Source organism: Gouania willdenowi, chromosome 10 (assembly GCF_900634775.1).
Source record: "Gouania willdenowi chromosome 10, fGouWil2.1, whole genome shotgun sequence".
NCBI lineage: Eukaryota > Metazoa > Chordata > Actinopteri > Blenniiformes > Gobiesocidae > Gouania > Gouania willdenowi.
The window spans coordinates 39894486-39918692 of NC_041053.1; the positions used below are offsets into that span (position 1 = coordinate 39894486).

Here is a 24207-nt window from a genome sequence, read left to right on the forward strand (position 1 = left end):
CTTAGCTTTCTTAGCCCTGTTTAAGTATGTGCATTATATTTGCAGTAGTTTTTAGGGTCTAATGATTGTCTTAACTCAATTTTTTTTTTTCACATTTTTTGGATTTGATGCCTTACTATAGCCTTGCCTCTGATGTTGGATTATTTATCGTATTTTGCCTTTTTTTTTTTTTTTTTTTGCTTTACTGCTTTTTCAGCCCTGTTTAAGTATGTGCATTATATTTGCAGTAGTTTTGAAGGTCTAATGATGGTCTTAACTCAATTTTTTTTTTTTTTCAACTTTTTTGAAAAAATACGATTTGCTATTGCCTTATTTTTGATTTTGGGTGATTTTTTATTTCTGTCATTTTTTGTGCCTTACTGCTTTCTTTGCCCTGTTTAAGTATGTGCATTATATTTGCAGTAGTTTTTAGGGTCTAATGATGGTCCTAACTCAATTTTTTTTTTTTCTTTTTGGAAAATTTTGAAAAAATAAGCATGCTATAGCCTTATTTTTAATTTTGGTTGATTTTTGTTTTTTTTGTCATTTTTTGTCCCTTACTGCTTTTTTATTCCTGTTTAAGTATGTGCATTATATTTGCTGTAGTTTTTACAGTCTATTGATGGTCCCAACTCAATTTTGATTTTGGGTGAATTTGGATTTCTTTAATTTTTTGCGCCTTTGATGCCTTACTAGAGCCTTATCTCTGAAGTTGGGTTATTTTTTGAATTTTGACATTTTTTGTGCTTTATTGCATTTTCAGCCCGTTTAAAGTATGTGCATTATATTTTCAGTAGTTTTTACAGTCTAATGATGGTCCTAACTCATTTTTTTTTTTAATCAATTCTTTTTTTTCAATTTTTTTTTCATTTGATGTCTTTAAATCAAGAAAAAAAAAATAATAATAATTTTGAAGCGTTTGAATTTTTTTTTTTTTTTTAAATTTCTAATTATTTTTTAGGCCTTACTATAGCCTTACCTCCAATTTAAAGCATTTTAATTTTTTTCCATTCCAATTAAAAAAAAAAAAAAAACAATTTTTTTTTATGCCTTACTAAAAGCCTTAGCTCCATTTCGAAGCGTTTTAAGTTTTTTTCCAAAACATTTTTTATTTTTATTTTTCATGCCTTACTATAGCCTTACTTCCATGTTGAAATGTTCTAATTTTTTTCAAAAAAATTTAATTTTTTAAATTTTTATTCGTTACTATAGCCTTATCTACATTTTGAAGCGTTTAAATTTTTCAAAAAAATGTTAATTTTTTTTTAATGCCTTACTAATGCTGTACTTTCATTTTGAGGCGTTTCATTTTTTTTCCAAACATGTAACTTTTTTTTTTTTTTTTTATGCTGTACCTCATTTTTGAAGCATTTTAAAATTTTTCGCCCATTTTGAGGCCTTTGAAAATTTCAATTTTTAATGCCTTAGCTCCATTTTCAATTTTTTTCAAAAATGTTTTCAATTTTTTTTATGCCGTACCTCCGTTTTGAAGAGTTTGAATTTTTTTTAGCCCATTTCGAGGCCTTTGAAAATTGGTAGAGGGGTCGTCTTCTGATTAGCCTTTATGCCTAACTTTAAAAAAAAAAAAAAAAAATTTTCAAAATGTCTATTTTTATGCCTTTTATCAACCTTACCTCCTATATTTGGTGTTGGACAATGTAATTGTAATTGACCTTCAAGGGAAAAATTATAATTGTTTTTTTTATTGTAATTATAAAAAATGCTAGTCACCTTAGTCATGATTGAGTTGTAATTGAACATGTATATTAGAAATTGTAATTGTAATATAAAAATGTAACTGACCCCAATATGGTCCCAACCACAGGTTGAGAAGCTGTGCTGTAACTTTGTGTGTGTGTGGTGCGTTCAGGTGCTGCTGTGGTCGGCCAGTAAAGTGTTTGAGGAGCTGACGGACATCGAGCGTCAGTTCCATAAAGCTCTGTACACGGTCAGAGCGTTCCTCAACTGTGACCGCTACTCTGTGGGCCTGCTGGACATGACCAAGACCAAGGTGGGGCCACGCCCCGCTGTTTGAAGATCAGTAACACTCCACCTATTCAGAGAAGTTCTGTGCGCACGTCATAGAAATATGAAGAGATAGAAACACAATAAAATATAATGATATATGTATAGAGAGGTGAATAAATAGAGACATGCAGACATACAGATATAGATATAGAGTTATAGATATAGAATGTACATAAATAGAGATATACATATATATAGAGCTATTGATCTTTATATAAAGATAATAATAGAGATATAGACATCAAGATATAGGTATATTTAGAGAGGTATAGAAGATATATATAGAGATAGATATGTGCAGTATAGATTAGAAAGATAAAAAAATATAAAAGAAGAGAGGTATACATATACCTACAGAGTCACAGATATAAAATGTACATGTATAGGGATATATTGCGATAGAGAGCTCTTGACATATATATATATATATATATATATATAGAAAGAGAAAAAAGGAAGATATAGATAAGGAAATTTTAGATTTAGGCATATTTAGAGAGGTATTGATTTAAAGATATGTATCTATAGAGATAGAGATGATAGATGTATTGATAAAGACAGAAATAGAGATGAATTGATATAGGGAGAGATAAAGGTATTGATATATAGATATATGGTATAGAGAGATAGATATAACGATCTATAAAGAGAGATAAAGAGTATTTAAATAGAGAGATGGATAGAGATAACGTTATAGAGATAAAAATATATATACAGTATAATGTAGATATGAAGACACATATGGAGACTGACAGAGAGATATAAAGAAGGAAATATATAGACATACAGAGTTATAGATATAAAGAGATATATTGGGATAAATATATAAAGCTATTGAATATACACTGAAAGATGAAAAATAGAGATAAAATCATCAAGACATAGGGATATAGAGAGGTATAGATTTAAAAATATGAAAAGAAACAAAGATGATAGATATATTGATATAGGGAGAGCTAAAGGTATATATATAGAGAGAGATAGAGATAATATATATAATGATCTATAAAGAGAGATAAATATTATAGACATTTTGATATAGAGATGGATTGACAGATATAACAATATACATAATAGTAATATAAAAGCAACTTTGTTGTAGTAATGTTAATGTTGTGGATGTCTTAAAGTTTCAATAAAAAGTTAAAATGGGAAAAATAAAAGTTGCATGTGTAAACATAAATACTAATATTTGCTCTGATGAATCTGATTTCTCTCTTTGTTTCATAAACTAATTTTTTTTTTAATGATTCAGTTGTTTTTTTCTGCCTCCGTGTGTTTCCACAGGAGTTCTTTGACCTGTGGCCCGTGTTAATGGGAGAAGTTCCACCTTACGATGGACCCAAAACTCCAGATGGCAGAGTGAGACACCTTTACTATCTTCACCATTCCACACATCGTGGCTCACTTTATGAAAGAATCAGAGGAAAAATTCTAAACTGTAGCTTCAAAGTGGTTGGATATAATTTCTACTGTAAATGTTTAATAGGACACAATGTTTCTGATGGTGGTAAATTAAATAATCCTATTGTTTGTTTACTCCAGGGGTTCTCAACCTTTTGGGGTCCATCCATAAAGTCAGTAAAATGATGGTCCATTGTTCTATGAATCTGTGATAACCACATTTATTTATTCATCTGAATAATATCCACTGTTATCCAGGAAGTTTATTAGTATTATAGTCATCTTAAAGATGGAAATCCTGGTTTTAATCAGAAATAAAATGAGTTAAAAGATAAAATTGGTTAAAAAAAAAAAAAAAAAGGTGGTTAAATGGGATTTTAAAAACCGGTGGCCAAAAATGGATGAAAAAAGTGGTAAAAAGGGTTCAAAATGTCAATATTGGCATAAAAGTGGCAGAAAAAAGTAGGAACAATTAGTTTAAACTGACAAATAATGGGCATGATAAATCGTGAATATGGTTAAATTGGTAAATATAAGAATGAAAGGTTAAAAGGTGGAAAAGGTTAATAAGTGCCAAAAATGTCTTTAAAGTGGAATAAATGTGAAGAAAAGGCATTGAAATGTGATGGAGAAGTGGCAGAAATGGGAGTAATGTAGCAAAAATACATTAAAAGGAGCAAAAATGTGACAAAAAAGTGTTAAAAATAGGTTAAATATGGGAATTGGCTGAAATTGTTCAAAAGATTCTTCGCTTCTAAAAGGCATCTGGCGACCCCCTTCCACTGTCTCACAACCCCCAGGTTGAGAACCGCTGGTGTACTCCAAAGGTTAGAGGGAAAAAGGAGGTTTTGGTTCACTTTAAATAATTATGCTGTGTTTTGTTTTTGTTGATCTTTGAAGGAAATCATCTTCTATAAAGTGATCGACTACATTCTTCATGGAAAAGAAGACATTAAAGTCATTCCGTAAGTAGAAGTTTCATTATACTTCACTAACATAGGCCTGTATGGAGATGGTGTTCTCAAGTTGCCCCTCACCAGTCCCACGGAGGAGTTCAAGTGTGCTAAAACACGACTACAGATGACACTGAATGAATCCAAAGACAAAGTGGTGAAAGACAACGCACCAACCTTAGCTACTGGGTGCAAATGGACTCCAGCAACAGCAGTGGAGGAGGCAACATCAGCTCTCAAACATGCTGACATTGTGGGGAATGTTCAGAGGAGGCCTTGGCCTAAATACCAGCCAACCAACATGGAGCAAGGCAACTGCACCTACAAGGAGGAAGATGGTGGTGGAAGAAGTATGCCGTCAGGAGGAGGCTGCAAGGTGGGCCAAGGCGGTCTCCCTTGGCAAACAGGGACAGTGGACACGGTGGGACAATGTGGAGAAGAGGAGGCTCAGCTGGAGAGAGGTGTGGGCCATGGAAGCACAGTCTGCGTGTCACCATCAGGGCTACTTATGATGTCCTTCCAACACTTGTTAATCTCAATCAGTGGTTTGGGGAGAACCCAGCTTGTACCCTATGCTCCAGGCCAGCCTCTCTCCGGCACATTCTAACAGGATGTAAAGCCAGTCTCACCCAAGGACGGTACACTTGGCGCCACAACCAAGTCCTAAAGAGCCTTGCGGCCGCCTTTGAGGGCAAAAGATCCGCCATCAACTCCCTACCACTGCCAATAGCCAACCCCACATGGACAACTGCCTTTGTCGGTGAAGGGGTGAAAGCAACCAGGAGCAGCTCGGCACCATCAGAGAGAGGCCAGCTGTGCTTAGCACGTGACTGGGCAATGCTGGTAGATATTGGCCAACAATTGGCGTTTCCTGCAGAGATCACCACCACCACCTTAAGGCCTGATCTGGTGCTTTGGTCCCGCTCCATCAAGAAGGTTTACATCATCGAGCTCACCGTACCCTGGGAGGATTCCATAGATGAGGCATATGAGCGAAAACACCTGCGCTATGCCAAACTAGCAGCAGAAGCACAACATTGCGGCTGGAATACAGAAGTCCGCCCAGTGGAGGTTGGATGCAGAGGGTTTGTAGCAACATCTACCACCAAACTACTCAGGGACCTGGGAGTCAGGGGCCAGAGCCAGCGCGCAGCCATCAAAGCTGCATCGGAGTCAGCAGAGAGAAGCAGCCAGTGGCTCTGGCTGAAGAGGAACGATACCTCTTGGGCCCCCAAATAGCGGGTTGGGGTATGTGGTTGGCTCAGGCTTGGCTCTGGGGGGCAGGGCGCCCATGCCATGTGTGGGCCTGGGATGCAAGCTATGGGCTGATCACCCTGTGGCTGGCCAACTCTGGGGAGGGTGTATAGTGAATGGCCGAAACACCCTATGATCCGGAGGAACACTACTGATGATGCATCCGAGGCCCTTGCTTGCCCTGTGGGGGGATGGGTGTTCTGTTCCCTGGGTCGAGCTTTTTTCATCAACTTTTGTACGTGCTCGCACAAAAAGGGTATTAACATCTTGTCCTGTGTTTTAGAATCTAACAGAAAGTATTTAACGAGGCAAAAGGTTTTCATTGTCATAACCTTCTTTTCATTTAAAATCTTTAAAAAGCAGTTTGTTAAACAAATGCAGCAATTTTTAAATCAACAACTGCAAAATATTGTAAAAACAAAATTAGCCTAATGTGATAAATATTTCAGTTACATTTAATGTGTTTTCAAAATAAAACGTCTAGATCGCATTCAGGCTTATAGACATTGTTTCTGATCATTAAAAAATGTTGAAAAGAAATGATGTTGTTATTGTCGATACTGCAGCTTCTTATTTTCAACTGAATCCTAATGTGAGTATTTAGAATAATAAACAATCTGAGCTTTAATACAGGAAAGAAGAAAATTACTTAGTATTTTTCTGTCAACATTGTTACGTTTCGTTGTTGTTTTGTACATTTGTCCCTTATTTTGTGTGTTTCTGTTGTCGTTTTGTATATTTTCCTGTCATTCTGTGCAATTATGTTGTTGATTTTTTGCGTTATGAGTAATTTTTGTTGTAAGTTTGTGTTTTTGATGTTGTTTTTGTGTATTTTCACACTCATTTTGTTTATTAATCTATGATTTCTTCTATTTTTTTAGTAGTCTTGTGTAGTAGTAGTGTTTTTTAGATATTTTGTGCATTTTTTGTTGACATTTTATGTATATTTGCTGTTATTTGTATTTCATGTCTCATTAGATGGTTTTGTTATCACTATGTCACTTAGAAAATGAGATATAGAGCCCACACAAGGCTTCTGTGTGGTTTATCTGTATCTATGATTAACTTTAAGGTTAAAGTGTCCCATACGGTCTCTCCACAGGAGTCCTCCTGCAGACCACTGGGCTCTGGTTAGTGGGTTACCCACCTACGTGGCAGAAAGCAGCCTGGTTTGTTGTCTTTTTTTTTTTTTTTTAAATCTCATTTATGTTTAGGAGCCAAGTCATTCCTTCTTGTTGTGACAATATTAAAGAATCATTTCAAGTCTATTCATTGATGATTGTATCTCTACAGATTTGTAACATCATGAACGCTCCTCAGGACGAGTTCTTCAGCTTCCAAGTGAGTTATTCTTAGTTTTACAGTTCTTCAATTTCACCATTTGGCTTATTTCACCATTCGCGATTATTGAAAATGCTTTAAAAGAAGTCGCAAAAAGAAAAAATGTTTTATATCCCAAGAAAGAGTAACTTTTATAGCAAAAATTAAAACATAAATCTGATTTTTTCTTACATTCCCACATGCAGTTATGGGCCAATGAAAAAAAGTTTAAAAAAAAAAGAATTTCCTTGGATTTCCAGAGCGTGTCACCCACGAACCAATGTATATCTGTGACTAATCATTAGTGATGTGAACAGTCTATGTTCATAGCTCTATGCTAATCACATTACAGGGAGCTGAGACATATGCTAAGTAGTTTACTGAAGACCCAAACATGTTCCAGACCCACCAGATAGGATGTATAGCAGATCTGTATATATGTTCTGAGAGAGTGGGTGGAGCTTATTACTATACCATATTTACCTTTATATGTGATGGAGTTCCTGAGATATTAGACGATGAAAATGGGAGAAAAATAAGGACGAGCAAACAGAGTTATTGACTTTCTTAATAGTAGTTTTACTTGGAATTATGAGTTGTATCATTGAAGACGTTCTGTGTGTGTGTGTGTGTGTGTGTGTGTGTGTGTGTGTGTGTGTGTGTGTGTGTGTGTGTGTGTGTGTGTGTGTGTGTGTGTGTGTGTGTGCAGAAAGAGCCTCTGGACGAGTCTGGCTGGACCATTAAGAACGTCCTGTCGATGCCAATTGTCAACAAGAAAGAGGAGATAGTGGGCGTGGCCACTTTCTATAACCGAAAGGACGGGAAACCCTTTGATGAAATGGACGAGACACTGATGGAGGTACAGTGTGTGTGTGTGTGTGTGTGTGTGTGTGTGTGTGTGTGTGAGTCATTGGTTTATAAATACACTGCAGGCCGTTCTGGTATCTGTATTATTTATGTCATGTCCTGAAGGCTTTTTTCTGCTGCATCACTTCTTCAAAGTTCAGTCAAACACAAAACACGTCAGTTGTGCTTTTTACACATCCTGCAAATTAAAACTGCTCCCCTAGAAATAATTTTTTTTAGATAAAAACATAGTTCATGCCTCATAGATCAATGAATCAAACATGATTTACACCCATAAGAATGAAAAAAGGTCCAAATTGCAGCTTGAAAGTTTGTTTTTATCTCCACCGCTAACTCTGCGTTTGTTGACGTTTTTGAGCATCACATTGGAGATGTGGAGTCTCGTAGACCAGTGGTTCTCAACCTTAGGGTCAGGACCCCATTTAGGGTAGTGAGACACTAGGAGGGCGTCGCCAGATGCCTACAAGAAACTCTGAACAATTTCTGAACAATTTGAGCCCATTTTTGCTTATTTTTTTTTAACCCTTTTTCTGCAACAACATCAAACTTTCCATATTTTAACCTATTTTCATCACGTTTTCTTGCCATATTTTTGCATCTTTTAATGCATTGTTGATACATTACTCCCATTACGGACATTTTTCCAACACATTTTGATGCCTTTTCTTCACATTTTACCCACTTTCAAGACATTTTCACCACTTTTCCACCTAATGTCACATATTATGACACATTATTGTCACTTTGAACCTTTTTTTGCCATATTTCATGTCTTTTTTTTTTACCAATTCACATTCACCAGTTGTCATGCCCATGATTTGTGTCAGATAATTAACTGCTCATTCCAATCAGGCACCGTACCAAAATCCCTGAAAGTAGCTGCTGTGAAACCGCTGTTAAAAAAGAGAACACTGGATGCCTCTATACTGGCTAACTATAGACCAATCAGCAACCTTCCATTCATGGCCAAGATCATTGAGAAGGTGGTCTTCAACCAACTGAGTCAATTCTTAACATTCAACAAAATATTTGATAAATTTCAGTCAGGTTTTCGTTCTCATCACAGCACTGAAACTGCTCTTATCAAAGTGATCAATGACATAAGGTTGAACACTGATTCAGGAAAAGTATCTGTTCTCATTCTGTTGGATCTAAGTGCTGCATTTGACACTGTAGATCATACAATTTTGTTGCACAGATTGCAAACATGGGTTGGACTAAATGGAAAAGTAATGCAATGGTTTAAGTCATACTTGGAGGAGCGAAGCTATTTTGTAAGCATTGGAAACTTTGAATCTGACAGATTACCAATGTCCTGTGGGGTTCCTCAGGGATCTGTTCTTGGACCCCTTCTGTTTAACCTTTATATGCTTCCTTTAGGACAAATTTTACAGAACTGTAAGGTTGATTATCAGAGCTATGCAGATGATACACAACTATATCTATCACTGAACCCAGATGACCATGGTCCCATTGAGGTGTTGTGTGACTGTTTAGAAAAAGTAAACTGCTGGATGAGTGAAAACTTCCTTCAACTAAACCATGACAAGACGGAGGTGATTGTCTTTGGTAACAAGGAAAAGAGGACTGCTGTCAGCAATTATCTTGAGTCTCGATCTTTAAAAGCTAAAGACCAAGTCAAAAACCTTGGTGTTCTGATTGACTCAGATCTTACATTCAGCAGTCAGATCAAATCAATCACAAAAACATCTTCTACCACCTAAAGAACATCTCCAGAGTGAAAGGTTTAATGGCTCAGAAAGACCAGGAGAAACTGGTCCATGCTTTTATCTCCAGCAGACTGGACTATTGTAATGGTCTTCTGACAGGAATCCCCCAAAAGAGCATCAAACAGCTACAGCTGGTTCAGAACGCTGCAGCTCGGGTCTTAACCAGAACAAAGAGGTCAGAGCACATTACTCCAGTTTTAAAGTCTTTACACTGGCTCCCAGTCAGCCTCAGAATAGACTTTAAAGTTCTGCTGCTGGTGTATAAATGTGTGAATGGGTTTGGTCCAGAATACATCAGTGACATGTTAGTCAGGTATGAACCCAGCAGGTCTCTCAGATCTATGGACACAGATCAGATAGTGGAGCCCAGAGTTCACAGTAAACATGGTGATGCTGCTTTTAGTTGTTATGCTGCAAAGAAGTGGAACAAACTGCCAGCGGAGCTGAAGTCAGTATCTAATGTGAACATTTTTAAATCAAAGTTAAAGGCACTTTTTTTCTCTACTGCATATGATTGAGAGAGAGATTTTTTGTCATGTTGTTGATGTAATGATGATTTTACTGATGATTTTAATTGATTTTACTGATGATTTTAAATGTTCTTATTGATTTTAAACAATTGAATGTTTTATCATGTAAAGCACATTGAGTTGCCTTGAGTATGAAATGCGCTATATAAATAAATTTGCCTTGCCTTGCCTTGCCATTATTTGCCAGTTTCAACTAATTGTTCCAATATTGACACTTTTAACCCACTTTTTGAACCACTTTCTCTCTCCTTTTTTGCTCACTAATTTAATTTGACCAATATCTGTGGTTTTTAAAATCCCATTTCCACCATTTTTGGTCACTTTGAACCCATTTTGTTTCTGATTAAAATCACTGGTTTCTAGCTCCTGGGCTAGTGTTAATGGTTCTCTATCACTGGTTTCCAGTCCCTGACCCAGTTCCTGGGCTGGTCGGTGCTAAACACAGACACCTACGATAAGATGAACAAGCTGGAGAACAGGAAGGACATCTTCCAGGACATGGTGATGTACCACGTCAAGTGTCGCAAGGACGAGATACAGAGCATCCTGGTGAGGGCATCCAGCCATACATCCATCCATTTACACACCTATCTAATTATCCATCCATCAATCTATCCATATATCCATCTGTCAATCCATCATCAATTCATCCATCCACCAATCCATCCATCCCTTAATCCATTTAAGTGCTCATCCATTAATCCAACCATTTACACATTCACCTGTCCATCCATCCATCCATCCATCCCTCCCTTAATCCACTCATGTACTCATCCATCCATCCATTCCTTTATCCACTCACACATCCATCCATCTGTCCGTCCGTTCATCCATCCATCATCCATCCATCTCTTAATCCACTCATTTACACAATGTGAAGTTCAATCTGAGATGAGAAGTAACTATGTGTGGTGTTTAGGGCCAAGACAGGATTAAAATGTTCAAATCTGTGTATGTCAGGACTGTAGTGTTGCATTAAATGTACAGACACAGATTTTCTATTTGTCATTTCATGATGTTGATGTGTTTGTGCAGAACACCAGAGAGCGATGGGGGAAGGAACCGGATCAGTGCGAAGAAGAGGAGCTGCAGGAGATTCTGGTACGTACAGAACGAGTGAGAAAGAACAAAAATCAGTTTCAGTTTGTTTTGAAAGTTGAATAAAGAAGAAGAACATTTTCATTCACACTATGTGACATATAGTCAGGGACGACCATTTATCTGTGAAAATCATACATTTAGCGTCCGATGCTGGAAAACATCTGTGTGGACAATAAAAACGTACCTCAGATGGTCATTTCAGAGCGGCGCCAAAGTAAGAGGATTGTAGTTTTTCTGTTAGACAACCACAAGTTTTTGAGAAGACAAATTTGTTTATTAAACAACATAGACGTTTATCTCGCCATGAAAAAAATAGTGATTTTGTTGTAAATAATGGTGTGTGTTTCTGATGTTTTTCCTGCAGTCGGAGGTTCTGCCCAACTCCAAGGTTTCTGAGATTTTAGAGTTTCATTTCTGTGACTTTGAACACAGCGAACTGGACCTGGTGAAGTGCGGCATTAAAATGTACTACGAGCTGAAAGTGGTGGACAAATTCCACATCCCCAGAGAGGTGAGTCACATGATCACACTGACAGCATTTCAAATAATGACCAACCTGAGCATCAACATACAAGAGATTAAAGCTTTTTACGTATTTTTGTGTATTTTTTAGTATTTTTGGAGTAATTTTGAGTATTTTTATTGTTCTTACGCGTGCTTTTCTGTAATTTTTGTTGTTATTTTGTGTTTTTTGAGTCATTTTTGTTTTTGTTTTGTATATCTTTGTGTATTTTTCGAGTCGTCTTCTTTGTTTTCAAGGTAATTTTTATGTATGTACTGCTTTCCTTTTGCTTATTTGTTTTTCTTCTGCATTTTTTGAGTAATTTTGTGTATTTTTGTCGTGTACTTTTTTGTAATTTTGTTGTTATGTGTGATATGGGTCATTTTGCGTTTTTTGTTGTTGTTATTTTGTGTTTTTTGAGTCTCTTTTGTTTTTGTTTTGCATATCTTTTTTGTAGTCATCTTCTAGGTGTATTTTTTCTGTCCTTATGCGTACTTTTCTGTCATTTTGTTGTTTTGTGTGTTATGAGTCATTTTGCTGTTGTTACTTTGTGTTTTTCAAGTAATTTTTGTATATTTTCTGTGTATTGCTGTAGTTGTGTTTTATGTTTTATAGGTAATTAATTTTGTGTTTTTGTTGTTCTTTTGTGTAATTTTATTGTTCTTTTGTTGTTTTCTTTTGTTGGAGAACATTCTCTTATCCCTAAGTGTGTTTTTCTGTAATTTTGTTGTTTTGTGTGTTATACTGTCGTAATTTTGCGTTTTCGGTGTTTTGTGTTTTTTGAGTCATTTTTGTACATTTTCGTATATTTTTGTAGTCGTCTTCTATGTTTTTGAGATAGTTTTGTGTCATTTATTGTCCTTTTGTTTATTCTTTGTGTAACTGTGTATTTTTATTTATTGTTTTTTTTTTTTTTTGCAGTCATTTCCTGTATTGTTGCTGTTGTTTTTTGTTTTCTTGTGTAGTTCTATTGTAGCCTATGTCTGTCCATATCTGACTATTTACGTGTGTGTGTGTGTGTGTGTGTGTGTGTGTGTGTGCAGGTGTTGGTGAGGTTCATGTTTTCCCTCAGTAAAGGCTACAGGAAAATCACCTACCACAACTGGAGACACGGATTCAACGTTGGACAGACCATGTTCACCCTGCTGATGGTCTCACACACACACACACGCACACGCACATGCACACACACACACACACCCTCATCTTTTCTCTTTTCTGTCACCTCTGCTCTATGTGTGTGTGTGTGTGTGTGTGTGTGTGAGATTGATCATGAATCTGTGCCTAATTATATCTACTACACACTCCTTGAGCTTTAGCTCTTTGGAGAACATGCAAACCCCTAGTTTTGAACCCCTTTGTGTTGTTCTCAGACTGGTGACCTGAAGCGTTACTACACAGACCTGGAGTGTATGGCCATGGTGACGGCAGGATTCTGTCACGACATCGACCACCGAGGAACCAACAACCTCTACCAGATGAAGTAAGACGCACACACACACACACACGAACACACATACACACACTGCGAATACACAAAAACAAACAAAATGACAGCCAACGCACACACAATACGATGAGAAATTTAAAAGCACTCAAAAACCACAACAAGAATACACAAAACGACAGAAAAATTAAAAAAAGGACCACAAAAATATATAAAATAACAGCAAACATTAACAATATTACTCCCAAAAATTTACAAAATTAGAGAAATTGCACAGAGGAACAACAAATATACACAAATTAGCTTCAAAAACACACAAAATGACGTAAAAATGACTCAGGAAACACACAAAATTAAACAAAATGACACCCAAAACACACAATATGATGACAAATATACTCAAAATTAACACAAAAGCAGAGAAAAACAACAAGACAAAATCATTGTTTAAAAAAAGCCAACATGACAACAGAATACACAATATGACAACAAATATACAGAAAACTAACAGAAAAGCACACGACAACCAATACACAAAAATACAAAAAAAACCTATTACAACAAAACGACACCCAATATGATGACAAATATACACCACAAAACTGAAAGAAAGCACACAAAATCACAACAAAATGACTCCAAAAACACACAAAAAAAACAGAATGACACCTGAAACACACAATACCATGAGGAATATACTGAAATCTAACAGAAAACCACACAAGAAACAACAATACACAAAATGACAACCAAGATGATGAAAAATACACAACAAAACTGAAAGAAAAGCAGACAAAATGACAACAAAAACACATAAAATGACTCCAAAACAAATAATTGAGAGAAAACACACAGCAGAGTGAAGAAAAGAGAGCTATTTAACTACTTACTGTATGTGCTATATTATACATTTTTTCTTTTACACCAGTTATTCTCAACTCGTGGGTCGAGGCCCAAACTTCTCTTCTCTAGAATTCATACACATCTTATATCGTATTTTTTCTTCAGATATTTATTAACGGTGAAAATATTTGTCCTTTATTCATCTTTCAGAGTTCAACCCGTAGCACTAATACAGTTACCTTGACCCATTTATGTCATGAGTTACATTGTTGCCAACTTTTAAGGCGTCAGATCATTTGGTGACTCTGTCTATTTGATCGACTGGCGGTGATGGATGAGCTAACGAGCTAACGAGCTAATGACAGCCGCCATTAGAGCGGATGCAGAAGGCCGAGCCCACACAGGCTTTACGTGCATGATTTATCACAGCATGACCTCCCATCATACTGCGTCTGTGTGTGCGTGTGTGTGTGTGTGTGTTTTCAGGTCGGGTAATCCTCTGGCCAAACTTCACGGCTCCTCAATCTTGGAGAGACATCATCTCGAGTTTGGAAAAACGCTGCTGAGAGACGAGGTGATGTTTGATCATCTGATTGATTGTTTAAACCACACATAAGTTTAATGTTGTGCACAAAGTAAAAACACACTTTTACGCCAAAAACATGCAAAATCACAGAAAAATTAAAAAAAAAAAGCCAAGAAGAACGCACAAAACAACAGCAGAAATCCACCAAATTGCTCCAAAAAATCCACACAATGAGACATTTAATGTATTTTCTCCAAAAATCCACAGGTACACGCTAAAGTACTCGTAAAACACATCAAATGACTTCAAAAACACACAAAACAACTACAGAAATACACTAAATGAATCCCAAAAAATCCCTCAAAAATATATGTTAAATATGTTAAATTTTGTTGTCATTTAATTAAATGACAACAAAACAAAAACATGAATCTGAAAACACACAAACCAAACATGTAAATACACGAAATGAGCAAAGAATATACAGAATGACAAAGAACTACACAAATTAACTCAAAAATATACAAAATGTACACAAAAGTCTCCAAAAACACACACAAATACACAAATTAATAAGAAAAAAATGCATAAAACTACATAAACAAACACAAAACGGATTTTAGAAATACACAAAATGACAACAAAAAAACACAAACTGTTGTTTCTGTATTATTGTTCATTATTCTAAATGAATGTTGATCATGTGGTGCACGGATCTGTTTCTGGTTTAGTGGGCGTGTCTATTGGGTGTGGGCGTGTCCAGCTCATTCTATCAGAATCACTGATAAACATCAACAACGATGATAATAAAAAACAGGGTTTATCTGGATATTTAACCTTTTCTTTCTTCTGCTCCAGTCCTTAAACATCTATCAGAACCTGAACCGACGCCAACACGACACCGTCATCCACCTCATGGACATCGCCATCATCGCCACAGACCTGGCTCTCTACTTTAAGTCAGTTTTATTCCCACAGTCTGTGATAAATGAATGTTTACTGTTTTTAATCCTTTCAAACCCGGGGTACGCGTCCCCTTATAGGTCATAGGTCTGAACCCTCACCCACCGGCACCACAACAGGAGACATTAAAGCCCTCAAGCAACTCATGGCATTGACTATTGACTAGTTTGCTTTATAAAGCTGTAGTTTTTTTGTGATTGTTGTTTTTTGTGTCATTTGTTTATTTTTGCGGTGGTTTTGTATATTTTTTTGTGTACATTTGTCATCATCTTGTGGTTTCTTTTTTTTTTTGCTGTTTCATCTATTTATCTGTCATTTTCTGTGTTTTTTAAAAAAGTCGTTTTGTGTATTTTTGTTGTCTTGGTTTTTTTAAATGTCATTCATGTTTATTTTCGGTGTTTTTTTTTGTGCTTTTTTTTTGCAGTTTTGTATGAATTTGAAGTCATTTTGTGTATTTTTGCATTTTTTGGCTTATTTTTTTGTCATTTTGTGTGTTTCCAGGTTATCTTTGTGTATATTTGTCATCATCTTATGTTTTGTTTTGTTTTGTTTTGGTTTTGCTGTATCGTCTATGTTTCTGTCATTTTCTGTGTTTTTAAAAAGAGTCATTTTGTGTATTTCTGCTTTTTTTTTTTTTTGCTTGTTTTTGTCATTTTGTGTGTTTCCGGATTATTTTTTTGGGGGGGTTTGTTTTTGGTGTTATTAATGTTTATATTTGGTGTGGTTTTGTTTTTTGTGTATATTAGTAAGTCTGTGCATTTTTGTCGTCCTTTTGTGCATTTTTGCAGTTGTTTCGTCTATTTTTCCATCATTTTGTGTGTTTTTAAAGTCGTTCTGTGTATTTTTCTTGGTGTCTTATTTTTAAATGTTATTCATGTCATTACAGCACCCAGCAATGCTAATCTTTATGGACAGTACACCGTAGTTATAGAAGAGTTTCTGAATCAAACCGGAGCTGTCTGTTTTTTTTTTTATGTAGGAAAAGAACAATGTTTCAGAAAATCGTGGACCAGTCTAAGACCTACGAGAACTGGAACGACTGGACCAAATACATGATGCTGGAGACCACGCGTAAAGAGATTGTAATGTAGGTCCAACAGCACAGAACCAAGTGTTTTTAAATGGTTCCACAGCATAAAAACATCACTTTGTCATCTCAGGGCCATGATGATGACTGCATGTGACCTGTCGGCCATCGCCAAACCCTGGGAGATCCAGAGCAAGGCACGATCATTTCTCTTATTCCCTCCCATGCATTTAACCCAACCTGCTGCTTTTCATTATCCCCTCAGTGCTCAGCTTCAGTAAAGGATGTCATATTATTCACACACATGCACACTGATGTACCATCAGGTATAAAAAGCCTAGAACGGTCGTCTGACAGCGTTATGTTTGTTTTAGTATTCTCCTGTTCCACTACAGGAAACTGTAAAGGCTGCTTTATATTCCCATAAATGAATAAAAAGCACAGAATCCTAACAAATGACATCATGAAAGAATGGAATGGTCATTGTTTTTTTATGATACGCCAAATACATTCCACCAAGAAGCAGAAAAAAATAAAGTCTACGTCAGAAAAACTATGATTGTCGCCTTAAATCAGGCGATCAATCATCATTCATGTCAGTGTTTAGAATAAGGATCAATCTGTGCATTAGTACAGGAAAGATTCAAGGTCACTGTGTGTTTATGTATGTTTTAGAGCCATTTTGTGTAATTATGTTGTCATTGAATGTTTTTGGAGTCATTTCTGTGCAATTTTTTTTTTACCTTTTTGTGTATTTTTCTGTAATAAATTTGTTTGTCTGTTTTTGCTGTTTTTTTTGTGTAATTATTTTTATTGTTTCATGTGCTTTTGGAGTCATTTTGTGTAATTTTGTTGCCCTTTTTGTGTATTTTGAGTAGTTTTGTTGTTGTATGTACATTTTTGCTGTATTTTGTGTATTTATTTTGTCATTTTTGTGTGTTTTTGAAGTCATTTTGAGTAATTTTGTTGTTTTTTTCTCTATTTTTTGCTGTTTTTGTGAAACTTTTTTTTGTCATTTTATGCGTATCCTTTTGGGAGCTGCACAAAATTAGATGGAGGACCACCTCATTCTGTTTTAGAGTGTTTTTAGAAATAAAGTTTAGTCTGATTAAACTGGTTATTCAGGCTGATCGGCCTTTTTGGTCACTCATTAAAAGTTTATCCTCATTCTGCTAATGACACACATTAGTGGACAAATAAAAGCCCTAAAACCCTTCAAACTAAAGTCATCTGTTCACAGTTTGTATTCTTCTATGTCCATCATAAAAACCAGCTTGGTTAACTACATGTTATGCATTGCCCTGTAGGTGGCGCTGTCTGTCGCTGCAGAGTTCTGGGAGCAGGGAGACCTGGAGAGGACCGTCCTGGAACAGCAACCCATAGTAAGCATGACTACAGGACGAAACCCCAACCTTACCAACTGCATCCAGTACAAACCTAAGACCACGGAAAATACAGAAAACAAACTTCCTCAAACAAAAATGGCAATATTATTATTATTATTATTCTATCATTATAAATGTTTTAAACAAACAAAATCAAGCCAATATTAAAATCTGACAAAGAATATACTCTCACATGCTTGTTTTGGGACAATAGCACGCATTAACTCGCAAAGAGACGTAAATGTAAATTCACACGCAAAATATAATATAATTAGACACAATGTGACATAAATCACCTCCTGAAATAAAAAGCTATGCTACACACTTCATCTTCATTGACACATTGCAATTTTTCACAGTAAAACAGGTGGTCTAATGTTGTGGTTCTCAACCTTTTCAGCCCCCGACCCCCAAATAAAGGTGCCAGAGACCCCTTTATTCTATAAGGGGGAATAAAGGGGAGAGATTTTTGGGGTCCATCCATAAAGTCAGTAAAATGATGGTCCATTGTTCTATGAATCTGTGATAACCACATTTATTTATTCATCTGAATAATATCCTGAATAAATTGGGTTAAAAGTGACCAATACATGGTGGAAATGGTGGTGAAATGGGATTTTAAAAACCACAGAAATATGGTTAAAAGTGGCCAAAAACATACAGAAAAAGTGTCAATATTGGCTTAAAAGTGGCAGAAATGGGGGTTGAGGTAATGTCATTCACAAAGTAAAAAAAAAAAAATAGTTTAAACTGACACATAATGTGCATGACAAAATGTGAATGTAGATGAATTGGCAAAAATAAGCATGAAATATGGTGAAAAGAGGTTAAAAGTGACAATAATGGGTCGACATATGTGACATTAGGTGGAAAAGTGGTGGGAAGGGTTTATAAGTGCTGAACATGTTTTGAAAGTGAAAAAAATGTGGAGAAAAGGCATTAAAATGTGATGGAGATGTGTCATAAATGGGAGTGATGTAGCAAAAATGCATTAAAATAAGCAAAAATATGATAAGAAAAAGTGATAAAATTGGTTAAAAGATGGAAAGTTTGGTGTAGTTGCAGAAAAAAGGTAAAAATACACCAAAGTGAGCTCAAATTGTTCGGAAATTATTCTGAGTTTCTTGAAGAAACAAGAATAAAACTAAAGACAAAGGGACGAGTCAGCTAAAAAAGGAGGACCCTGTCCTTCAGGTGTTGGTCTAGGACGCTCCACAGGAAGGAAGTAGAGGAGGAAGTGGATGACGGAATGGTTTCAGGTGGATCCACTAATGATGCATTACATAGAGCGACTGATACAGACCCTGACCCAGTGGGACACACCCTCCCCGACTCATTTTATCCCCATCACGTCCTTGAGAGACTTTGAAGTGTAATCGTTGTTTTGTCAGCGAGGAAAACTTTTTATTTCCAGAAGCTTGTGTTTCTAAACAGCTGCTAGTGCGACTCACTGTGATCAAACAGGACGTAGAGTAAGTTTTATAGATACAGTATACGATTGTTAGGACATGGGAAGAGATTATATAAGTCAGATAGATAGTGTTCGAAATGTCTCACTCCGTACTCTGCAATACATCTACTATCTATTTACTGCAACCTTTACTCTACAAAGAACCATTTAACCTCATCTCACCTGGATTAAAGTCCTCCTGGAGCCAAAAAAATGACCTTCTCAATAAAAACAATACACTGTATTAAATTATATACAGTTAAATTTATATAGAATAATGTTTTATCTGATTTGATTTATATTGATCATGTAAATGGCAACTTAAAAACAGTTTGAAATGAAATAAAATAAATTAACACAAAGAAATAACAAAACAGTATCTTTCTTCTTCAAATTCTTACACATCTCAGTTTACATGAACACAATGTTATATAAAGAAGATTTTTTTTTTTTAGTCAATGTATTTGAAAGGCTACAAAAAGTAACTTTGTTTCACGTCTAATGTAGCACTAATAATTTTAAAGCTTATCTGTCCACACATACGTATGTTTTCTCTGAGAGAAGTGGTCATGTGACCAGGTACGTGACATCCTGTGACGTGTTTCCATGGCACTTTTGCGACACATTTTAATATAGAAAAGTCTGAAAAACCTCCTCATGACAGAGTAAAAACTTTTTTTTTTTCCACGACCAGTTTTTATTGCGCTCAACCTTTTTCAAACTTAATTCTCTCAAACAAACATCTATAATCAGGATCTGGTTAGTGTGATTGTTTGAAATTTCTCCTTTTTCTCTCTTTTCAGCCCATGATGGACAGAAACAAAGCCGACGAGTTGCCGAAGCTTCAGTGTGGCTTCATCGACTTTGTCTGCTCCTTCGTCTACAAGGTTGGAATTCACAAACATCTGAGAGAAAATCCCGTCTTTATCTCTGGGAATTTAAGCAGTTTTAACTTTGTATCAAGTTTTTAAATGTTAAAGATGTTCTTCAGAACATTCCCCTGAATTTCCTGTGTTCCAATCGCTGGAATCACCAGTCTTTGTTTAGTCTCGGGTAGAGTTTTTGAGTAAAACCGTGTGGTTTACAGAATCATTTGTCTATTTATCTTTTATCTTCTTATGATTTGGCCTCCGGGCCATAAGTTAGTGCAGCAGCTGCTCTGCCTCCATCTACAGGATGATCAGTGGGAGGAGAACTTTTGTACGAGCTGCGCGTCATTAGTGAAGCTCTGTGCTCTGGTGCAGGGCTTTGTGTCCCCGATGAAGCCTGTTTCGTTCGACTCCAATGTTTACTTCGTGCGGCCATCTTGGATTACATCGTCACCAGCCCGTCATCGTGACAAGACGAGCATGCGTAGAACAACCGGAATTAGTTTAAAGTGGATTTAAACATATACAGTACAAGATGGTGGAATCATAGCACGGACTAAAAAGCTGTGGGACGTTCTGGTGGCAAAGCGGCTTCATCTTCTGATTCTTGTTCAGGAGTTCAGCCGCTTCCACGTGGAGATCACCCCCATGCTGGATCGCCTCCTGAACAACAGGAAGGAGTGGAACGCTCTGAAAGAGGAATACGAGGCCAAAGTGGCGGCCATCGAAGCCGCCAAGAATTCCAAGGAGACGGCGAGAGTGGCTCGGAGAGGTGAGACACACGTGGACAAAAGCAGAAGTTTGAGAGATCAGTTGATGAGCGAAAACTCAGTGAACTTCAGTGTTTGTTTCCTTTTCTTTTTCTCTTCAACGCAGCGAGTACAGCACAGACGCAGTCAAAGACGTGTATTCTCAGCTAGACGCACTGATGAGGTCGGAAACTCAGTCACTGCATTGATCCGATAAGTGGCAAAAGAAATGTAGCCGTAAAAAACAGAGATTCTCCTACTGGATGCTGAATGTAAAGACATTGTTTCATAGCTGACAAATTTTGAACATTAAACTATTTTTTCTTTCATTTCAGACAGAAATCCATGTAAAACAGCACATTTTGTATCATTGTTAAACAAGTGTACACATGAAAAATACATTTAAATGTTAAATCAAATGTTGAATCAAAATGTTGAATGTAAATGTAAATCTAAATGATAAATGTAAATCCAAATGTTAAATCTAAATGTTGAATATAAATGTAAATCTAAATGATAAATGTAAATCCAAATGTTAAATCTAAATGTTGAATATAAATGTAAATCTAAATGATAAATGTAAATCCAAATGTTAAATCTAAAGTTTCTTTCTAAATCAAAATGTTAAATTGGTCACCAAGTGTAAAGCTAAATGTAGATTTAGATTTAACATTTAGATTGAATATTTATATTTTTCATGTGTACACATTTTTAATAATGATATAGAACGTGCTGTTTTATATGAATTTCTGTCTCAAATGAAAGAAACCCCATATCCTCCACGTTTAACTTTATTCTGCTTTGCTTCTGTGTTTCTGAACGTGTCTTTGATCTGCTCCATCATTTGTTAATGATGTTATTTCACTTTTATTTATTCATTTATTTTTGCTTGGGAGACAAGTATTTATTTGTGACACCACAAATGAAACCTTTTCAAAATAAAAGGCCCACGCTAGAAGAATCCCTACTGTAGCTTGATGATGTGCTTTGCATCTTTGCAAGAAAAACGCAGCTAATAAATAATAAAGTGTTGCTTGAAAAACCAGAAAACCAGAGTACGTTTCATCCCACGTATCAACTCTTTCACTGACATAAAGTGACACGACACCAAACTTGGCTTATTTTCATCACTTTTTCTTGCCATATTTTTGCCCCTTTTAATGCATTTTCGCTACATTACTCCCAATTCTGCCACTTCTCCGTCAAATTTTAATGCTTTTTCTGCAGTTTTTCTACCTTCAAGACATTTTCAGCACTTATTAACTCTTTACACTGCTTTATGTTGGATGTATTATTGTCACTTTTAACCTCTTTTCACCATATTTCATGCTTATTTTTGCCAATTTAACCACATTCATGATTTGTCATGCCCATTATTTACCAGTTTAAAGTAATTTTCCCTACATTTTTAAATTCAATTACCGTGCCCACAATTTGCAACTTTTAACCAATTTTCTGAGGTTTTTAAAATCCCATTTCACCACCTTTTCCACAACTTTTGGTCCCTCTTAACCCATTTTATTTGTGATTAAAAGAAGGATTTCCATATTTAAGATGACTATAATAATAATAATAATAATAAACGTTCCTGGATAACAGTGGATATTATTCAGATGAATAAATAAATGTGGTTATCACAGATTCATAGAACAATGGACCATCATTTTACTGACTTTATGGATGGACCCCAAAAATCTCTCCCCTTTATTCCCCCTTATAGATGGTCCTGTCTCCACATGACACAGTCAGGGTCCCCGCTCTATGAGACCTTTATTTTGGAGGGTTGCGAGCTGAAAAGGTTGAGAACCACTGACGTAAAGGACTCATGTACTCTAACACCTCTGGGGTTGGATCAAAGTTTGACGAGATCCAAGAATGGAAAAAGTCACGGTGCACGAGTGCAGACATGACGAACTTTAAAGTGCCAGTTACGAGCTTGACACTAAAGACGGTGACTCATCTGAGAAAGAGGAGGAATGTGAGGGTGGCGTGAACGCTGAACTAAAACCTTAACAGAAAGTAAAAAAAGCCAAACAATTCCCCCAACACATCATGAGAACTAATGCATAAACTCCAGCTGCATGATCCACTCACTGTACATGTTTGTGTGCTCTGTGCACGCTTTAGATCCAACCCGCAGTCACATAACATCGTTACAAAACACAGCAGCGAGGATAATGAAAGCTGATTGTTATTGGATGCTGAGCTCATCCCTGCCTCCCTCAGTAAGAATAGCACAAATACATAATCCAGCGTGTCGTCACCAGCATGTGACGTCATTCCCAGTGATGTAAAGTGAGGCTGGGAGCTGGGAGGATTGCCGTATACGGTGCTGATGAGGCTCTGACGCAGGAAGGACTGCAGAGAGGAGGAAGGAAGCAGGGGGAGCTGCAGCACGCGCATCCACTCAGTCAATCCACGGGAAGCGTTACTCATTCCATTCGTGACTGCAGAGCTGCTGGCCTAGAGAGAGCCGGGCTATTTATAGCACCACTGTGTGTGTGGAGAGCTGTGGAAGTTATTAGACTATTTAGGTTAGGGGTTCTTATCTCAGCGATGCTTTGGAAAAAGAAGATAGAAATATCATAATCTAGGGCAGTGGTTCTCAACTTTATCAGCCTGCGACTCTCCAAAATAAAGGTTCCAGAGAGCGGGGACCCCCACTGTAGCTGAAGGTGGTTGAACACAGACATGAACATTGAAGAACAGTCTTGTGGAGACAGGGACATCTATAAGGGGGAATAAAGCTTTTTGGGGTCCATCCATAAAGAAATGGTGGCCGAGTGGTTAAGGAAAGCGGGCTTATAACTGAAGGGTTGCTGGTTCCACTCTCCCCTGGGCCAACACTGTGGGATGCTGAGCAAGCCCCCCCAACTGGGCCCCCACCACTCCACAGGGATGTGTTAAATGCAGAGAACAAATTTGTATGTGTAAAAAACATATACAGTATGTTAATAAATAAAATCAAAAGCCCTGAATGTTCTTCTTATTTATTCATCTAAATAATATCCACTATTATCCAGGAAGTTTAGTGTTATTTTGGCCATAATATATAGTCATTTTAAAGATGTTAATCCTTGTTTTAATCAGATACGAGGTCAGTGCACGTAGGACGCGTGTGTTACTATAGAAAAGTGGGAGGTTCAGTAGTTTTTTCATGGATGGATGTTTTTTCAAAGGTGGGACGTCAGGGACATTTAGGTTTGTTGTGAAATGTGTAGTGATAATTATTGTGTTTTCACATATTTTGGCTTTTAGCAAGGACACTGAATGGAGTTGA

General features: G+C 36.5%; 1 protein-coding gene across 2 annotated transcripts in view; it reads left to right on the top strand.

Annotated features, from left to right (window-relative positions):
* pde6a (phosphodiesterase 6A, cGMP-specific, rod, alpha) overlaps window positions 1–21405 on the top strand; it is a 46344-nt gene extending 24939 nt beyond the window's left edge. Inside the window, exons 8-26 of one of the 2 annotated variants that reach the window (XM_028459661.1) lie at window positions 1850–1990; window positions 3295–3369; window positions 4312–4376; window positions 6721–6787; window positions 6912–6959; window positions 7648–7797; window positions 10471–10614; window positions 11101–11166; window positions 11531–11677; window positions 12712–12819; window positions 13042–13151; window positions 14445–14532; window positions 15343–15443; window positions 16427–16534; window positions 16608–16671; window positions 17782–17856; window positions 20113–20196; window positions 20794–20950; window positions 21055–21098. In XM_028459661.1, the coding sequence (XP_028315462.1) occupies window positions 1850–1990; window positions 3295–3369; window positions 4312–4376; window positions 6721–6787; window positions 6912–6959; window positions 7648–7797; window positions 10471–10614; window positions 11101–11166; window positions 11531–11677; window positions 12712–12819; window positions 13042–13151; window positions 14445–14532; window positions 15343–15443; window positions 16427–16534; window positions 16608–16671; window positions 17782–17856; window positions 20113–20196; window positions 20794–20950; window positions 21055–21098 (1842 nt within the window). Of the gene's footprint in view, window positions 1–1849; window positions 1991–3294; window positions 3370–4311; window positions 4377–6720; window positions 6788–6911; window positions 6960–7647; window positions 7798–10470; window positions 10615–11100; window positions 11167–11530; window positions 11678–12711; window positions 12820–13041; window positions 13152–14444; window positions 14533–15342; window positions 15444–16426; window positions 16535–16607; window positions 16672–17781; window positions 17857–20112; window positions 20197–20793; window positions 20951–21054 lie in introns of both variants that reach the window. The other variant, XM_028459660.1, reaches the window with a different exon arrangement.
* Window positions 21406–24207: the final 2802 nt, after the last annotated feature.